The sequence below is a fragment of the Haemorhous mexicanus genome, chromosome 3, assembly GCF_027477595.1.
Source record: "Haemorhous mexicanus isolate bHaeMex1 chromosome 3, bHaeMex1.pri, whole genome shotgun sequence".
NCBI classification, from domain to species: Eukaryota; Metazoa; Chordata; class Aves; order Passeriformes; family Fringillidae; genus Haemorhous; species Haemorhous mexicanus.
Window position 1 is genome coordinate 20456738 of NC_082343.1, and position 6854 is coordinate 20463591.

Sequence of the window (6854 nt, forward strand, 5' to 3'; positions counted from 1 at the left end):
TGGGTGTGCAGCTGGAGTGCCAGCTGCAGACTGAGCTCTGGCTGGCAGCAGCCTGGGACCAGAGGCTGTGAACTGCCCATGCTTTGCATAAGAGAGGGCACAGGGAGCTGTGGCATTGGCCAAGATTTGAATGGACACTGAGCGCTGCAGCAGGAGCTGGTGGCTCTTTATGGAACGTGACATCTGTGAGTCTGCTGGGGGCATCCTGAGGCTGAATGGGTATGGAAACCTGCTCTGACTGGGTGAGAGTGGTGTGGGTAGGGAATTAAACAGGGCAACCACAGGCTTGTTGGAGCCACCTGTGCCTCTGGAATGGTCACACAGGGGAGTTTCCTCAGCACTTTGGCAGCCCAGATGGGACCCAAGGGCAGTACTGCTGGAGCCTCCATCCTTCAGAGCAGATACTGGTGAGTTCACCTGAGATCTTTAGAGCAGGAAGGAACCAAATGGGGAGTGTTACAACTTCATGTCCAGATTCTGTGTAAATTATAAGGGTGCATTTGTGGCATTTCATGCAGGTTTGGTGAAATCACTGGTAGAGGTGGAGAAGGCGTGCACAGCATGATCAGTGTAAGATGGCCACAGAGGAGTTGTGGAGACTCCTGTAAGGTGTGAGGTGGGGGGCCCTGAGTCTCTGCTAGGGCACTTGAGTCTCTGTTCAAAGTCTTTTGGAGACAGACACAGGGAGACCTTTGTGCCACACAATGGGTGCTAGCGTCCCAGGGCACACACAGAAGGGGGTGGAAGTCCCTTCACAAGGGACTCCTTCAGAAAGGGGTTTCACGTGCCTCGAGGTGTTTGATGTGATGGGAAATACCCCTGGTTTATTTAGGTGAGGAGATGTCTGTGGCTGAGGTTGCGCAGAACTGGGAGAAATTGTTTGGGCAGCAGAATTTACCAAGACAGCACAATAAGGTTGTTTCAGGAAAGTTGGGTGACTGTAAGCTGGTCTGCTCACTGGACAGGGTAATGGGCATGCCCAGGCCTGACTGACACTCTTTCACTCAGGCAGCCCCTGAAATTTACTTCAGGAAATATTTGAAGAAGCTTATGCCAGGGTGGCAGGGACCAGTAGAGACGGGGGATGGCTGTTCTCAGCACAGCCCGTCTTGATTAACACAAATGGAAGAGTGCCACCTGCTGTGAGACAGAACTCCATTGGACTGGAAGCCAAGAAGAATATCCAGAAGCAGACTGATTGACACAGAGCCCAAGGCATTCTGAGGCCTTCCATTAGATGGAGAAAGTCAATGTTCACTTGCTTTCACCTGGGTAAGACAGTAAGTGCCTTCAACAATACTTGCCCATGGAATCCCTCTAACATTTTACTTTCCCTCTCCCACCACTCTAAATATTGAGCTTTGATTAAAACTATATAAAATTAAGGGGAGAATTTGTACAGTATGTAGATGATTTGTTAATTAGTGAGTTAAGAAGATTCTTTCCCATCCTGTGGTGATTATCTACAGCCCTGAGGCAAACCAACACACCAAGCTGCAGTTTGTGTCTCTGCAGCTGGCTCTTTGATTGCTCCTTCTCTCCATTGGCCATGCTTATTACAGCCCTCTCATCTTCCTCAACTCCTCCCTTTCTCTGCCCTTGTCTCCTCTAAAATATAGAGCCAAGCCTAGGCATCATTTCCCCTGGCTCACAGGTTGGCCACGCCTGTGAACAGCCTGGATGTTGCAGGTGGTGTTGGCCCACTTGTTATGAATTAAAAAAGGCTGCCCATTTTGTTTAAAGTTGCAGAGTTCACAACTTAAACCAATGGCTGCCAAGTTGGAGTTCTAACTATTTATTGTTAATAATTTCATGTTGTACTCTCCTGTTAACAGTTTCCTTTTAATTACCTGTTCTTAACATTGCCCTGAGCCATCCCGCCGCCGCCTGGTGACACGGGAGCGGTGGCACGCCCCTTCTCTCAAGCACGGGTCCCGGCAGGGCCGGGAGGAGCCCCGCCCTAGGAACGGCGGGCCCCCCCCGACCGCAGCGCGGGTCCCGGCCCAGCCGGGGGAGAGGCCCGCGGGGATGGCCCCGGTGGTCCCAGGGGCGGGGACCGGCCGGAGTCGCCGTTTCCCGCAGGGGCAGCTGCTGGGCATCGCCCGGCTCTGTCCTGGGAGATGGCACCCCGACGGTGAAAGGACGAGATTGATATGAAAATGTTAGGTCGTTAACTACCTATTGTTGAGAGTTCCCCTTTTTTGTTATCAGTACCACCCTGCCTGGGCCAGGTAGATGGCTCTTCTCGGACAGTGAAAGGAGGGGACATTGAAGGACATGCAAAATAACCTCAGACCCAGCACGCCACGGGAAGGACCCTCACCACCAAACCCAAGAAGGAACCCCTAAAACAATGAGCCAATATGAACTTAAGACATCAAAATGGTGTCTGGACATCAGAGGTGGGGCCTGGAGCCGGCAGAGATGCTGGGGGGGGAAAAAAAAAAAAAAAAAAATCTTAGTTGCCAGTTGTCCCTCACCATAACCTAGAAGGATGTCGATTGGAGCCAGGAGCCTGGACGGCAAACCAAAAGAGATTTAGGAGTATATTCCTACTGCTCTTGTGAGGTCAGAATCCTCAGCTCTACCCCAGAGTGTGTGAAGTTGCATTTTTCTTTTCTTCTGGGCTATTTCTTGGAGGGAACATGGCAAGGCTGTAGACCAGTTGGGCCTCCCAACCTTAAGCTGATCATTTTTAAAAAGGGCAATAAAAAGAAGAAAGATCTCCTCTCCTCTTTATTTCACCTCTCACCTTGGCCTTCCATGGCATTCCTGGTGTCCTCTCCTACTGTTTCTGCCAGGTTCCTCTTTCCAGAATGACCCCAGCTCTTCCTTTGGGTATCTGTGAAGTGTGACCACCTCAAACATCAATCCCCCTTTGCTGCCTGTGAAGGGAGCTCTGCCTTGGGGCACTGGCACTCCAGTCAGGAGCCAGGAGTTTCCCTTGTCATGCTTGGGAGTTTCCCAGATCTGTTCCCTTAGCCCAGGCTCTCACCAGGCCCTAATCAGCAGCCCATGTGCATTTGAGCATCCCCCCCAAGCTATCTGCTTTTTTCCTATGCTCTTGCTAGGCTTGATGTACCAGGTTTCTCCAGCCCATGGTGGCTCAGGGCCCTCTCCTCTCTGACCAGGCACTTTGGAGCTCTTTGCAGCCACTCTGTCCCTTTGTGCCCCCAGGCTCATTCTGCAGGTGCTGAGCATGGCACTTCTTGTCTTACCCAGGAGTAAGACAATTGCACTGAAAAGATGGTTCTCTGTGAACAAAGGTAACTTTATTTCAACAACTAAATCAACTCCAGTGTGTGTGTGCATGCACAGAGGAGAGGAGTGTGGTCAGGACAGAGCAGGTTTTTGACCCTGAGGCTGCCTTTGGATCAGCAGGCATTGCCCCAGCAGGAAACAGTTGTGGTGCACTGTAGCCTGCCCTGGATCCTGCCTGTCCTGCTGCTCAAGGAGCACTTTTAATTGCATTCATACGCATGTTGTAATCAATCCAGTCAAAGAAGTACTTAGTGGAGGAATAGATTCCAGGCCTCATTGATCTGGCACAGCCTGTCCCCCAGCTGGTCACTCCAACAACCCACCAGTAGTCAGCATTGTTGTCCTGGCACATGAGAGGACCACCGCTGTCACCCTGCAGCAGAACACAGAGGGTTAAGGTGGTGTTGGTGGCACCAGCCAGCACTGGGGCTGTCTCCTTCTCTCTCACAGCCCCTGCCAGAGCTGTATTCTGGGCAGAGAAAAGCTCTTCTCAGAGGCTAGAGCCCCCAGAAGCTTGGCTGTGAATCAGTTGTGTTCTTGTAGGGTAGGGCTCTCTCTGCTGTTCCTGCACAGCACTCCTGGATGTGCAGAAGATGGAACTTTGGCACCTGGACCTCTGCACTGCCAGGAGCGCTAGCTGGGCTTTCTGGGCTTTTGGTACAAGGGGAGCCCTGGGCAGGCAGGTGTGGGTGGGGAGTGTGTGGGAAGCCCCCACAGCAGTCGGGGGGGAGCTGGGGCCGGGAGGGTCAATGAGTGGCCAGGCAAAGCAGGGCCTGGGCCTGTGTTGGGCTGGTGCTTCCCTGGCTGCTGGTGCTGCTGGGGGCTGAGTGGCTTGTGGCACGCTCCTACCTGGCAGGTGTCGATGAGGCCCTGTGGGTAACCAGCACACACATTGTGGATGTGGACTTTCCCTCCGTACCAGTCACTGCTGTTGCAGAGCTGGAGATCGATGAGCTGGACCCTGGCCTCCTGGAGGCGATCAGGTGAATCTTGAGCTGTGAGCAGAGAAAGGAATAAGTCCCCAACAGCCCCATGCCAGTTTTCTCATCTCTCACAGATCCCTTTCCTTAGGGTTTGGCTTTGCCTCTGCAGAGGCACTGGAGCGCTGTGACCTTGCTGCCTGCCTTTGGGGAGCAGGCCAGGCCTGTCTCTGCAGAGGTGTACATTCTGCAGCCTGGCTTTGGCCTCTGCTGTGGGGAAGCCCAAATCTTCTCCCAGTCTGCTGAGCTGGCCCAGAGGTTGTTCTTGGTACTCACATCTTGCAGTGGTGGCACCCCAGCCAGCCACCCAGCAGTTGATGAGCTCTGAGACTCTTAATGTGGGCCCAGCCACACAGGCCAGCTGGATGTAGGAGCTGCACTGGACAGGATGGTCCAATTGCAGCAGGGCGATGTCGTAGCTGTATATGCTAGGGTTGTAGTCCTGGTGTATCACCACCTGCTTGACGTTGCGCACTGCAGCCCCAGGACCTGGTTGAGTGAACTGGGTGGCCCCAATCACCACGTACAGCAGGCTGGCGTTGCTGGAAAGGAGATGGAGAGAGGGATGAGAGAGAGCAGAGACATGTGTCACAGCAGCCCAGCAGTTGCCAGACCTCGACTTGGCAAGACAGAGAGGGAGCAGTGCTCTGGCAGGTATGAGCGCCCTGGCACGTCTTAGGCTGGGGGAATGTCAAACTGGAGGCTGCTAGGAAGCCTTGGCAGGAGCCCAGGCTTCTCCTGAGCCCTGTGGCAGGGCACCTGCTGGTGTTGTGTGGATGTCCCCATTCCCCACTCTTCCTTACCTCATACCATCGAAGCAGTGGGCTGCTGTGAGGACCCAATCTGCACTGATGAGGGACCCTCCACACAGATGCCCTAGGCCTGGAGCCCATGGGTGCTGGATGCTGACGATCCAGGGCCAAGCTGCTTCTGCGGCCCCTGTGCCACCCACGACACGTGTATTGCCGTAGTCATAAGCCACGTTGCCGTAGGAATAAGTCATGGGGCTATATACAGATAGTGGAGCTCGGAGTCCACAGGTCCCTCTGCAAGCAGAAAGTTGTTTCCATGCTGCTTCATGGCCTGCTGTGGCTCAGGCTGAAGCTCAGCCCTCTGCCCTCTCCACAAGGGCTTGCACACACAGCAGGCCAGGGAAGCCCATGGGGTGTGCGTCTGTCCGTGCCAGCACCTGGCTGCTGGCAAGGAACTGAGGCTTCCCATGGTGGGTGGGAAGCTGTGGCCTGGCCATGGGGGACAGGCGCGTCCCCTCCAGGGAAGGCCGCAAGTGTTGCCATGGCTCCCTCCCAGGGCCTGGGGCCACTTACCCACAGTTGTCCCATGTCCCGTGTGCCAGCCCGGCCACGGTCAGCAGGACGAGGAGGCCGAGCCAATTCATGGCTGCCAGAGGCACGTGTCAGCTGCAAGCACTGAGAGCTCCGTGCAGCAGCACAGCCACAGCCGCAGTGCCTGCAACAGCAGCGCTGCCCGTGGTGCCCTCGGCCCCGGGGCTGATGTCACAGAGAGGTGGGTTCCATGTTCTGGGCGCTGTGGGGTTCTGTGGCACAGGCCCCACTGGGGGAGGGGCAACATCTAATTGAGGAGCCATAGGATGGTTTGGGGTGGAAGGGACCTTGGTGATCATGTAGCTCTGACCACCTTGCCTTGGGCATGGCGGGATCATTTGCACTAGAGCTGGTTTTTCACAGCCTGGCTCAGAAGCTGTCCTTGTACACTTCAAGGTGCTGGGCTACCATAGCTGCTTGAGGCAACCTGTGCCAGTTCAATCAATATCCTCACAGTCAAGAGCTCCTTCCCAATATCCCATCTAAAGCTACCCTCTGTCACTGCAAAGGCATTGCCCCTTTTCCTATCAGTACCTGCCCTTATAGTACCTGTAAGAAAGCTCCCTGCAGCTTTCTATAAGTTCCTTTTCTTGTGGTATGAATGTTTGCAGGCCCTGAGGCTGGCAGCGGCTGTCTCGTGTCACTGCCTGCTAATATCTCACAGGAAAACACCTAGCATGGCATCAGATCTTCTTTGAAATTTCACTGCCTTCCTGCTTCTTCGCCTCTCTGCTCTCTGCAGTTTTTCCCCATGAGATGCTTCGCCAAAGAGTATCACTCTAGAACTCCTTCAGGAAGCATGTGTGTGGTTGGGTCAGGAGCCAATCCAGTCACAGCCACGGTGGGTGGGCATCCACATTGGAAATGTGGATATTTGGAGGGCAGCTGTGAATGCAACTGCTTCAGATTCAGCATGGAAATTGAAAAGAAAAAAAATCTGTCCTAATAGCTTTTAATGAACAATCTGCTACTTATTTAGTTTGATGTTGACAAGTTGGCTTAATTTCTCAGGTGGAAGCATCCTAGAAGGTGTTAGTGGTTTTGAATGAGGAACATTGTTTGGAAGTTACACTTCTAAATATTTGTAGTGATATATGTGGTGATTGTGAAATTTTTTTTCAGTGATTTTCTTCTAGAGATGGAGTCATGAAATGTAAGCATGGTAAAATATTTAAGATTTCACATAGCTTTTTATTTTGAGAAATGCTGGGTTTAGTGAGTCATGACAGGGATGATACTGACCTAAACTGAGTAGCTGACTTTATTGCTC

General features: G+C 53.2%; 1 protein-coding gene across 1 annotated transcript; it reads right to left on the reverse strand.

Annotated features, from left to right (window-relative positions):
* Window positions 1-3448: 3448 nt before the first annotated feature.
* Window positions 3449-5637, reverse strand: LOC132324388 (acrosin-like). Its single transcript, XM_059840433.1, has 5 exons — window positions 5567-5637; window positions 5045-5287; window positions 4518-4783; window positions 4111-4256; window positions 3449-3634 (listed from the first exon to the last, which is right to left on the reverse strand). The coding sequence occupies exons 1-5, from the start codon at window positions 5635-5637 to the stop codon at window positions 3449-3451; spliced, it is 912 nt and encodes a 303-aa protein (XP_059696416.1).
* Between the last annotated feature and the right edge of the window lie 1217 nt (window positions 5638-6854).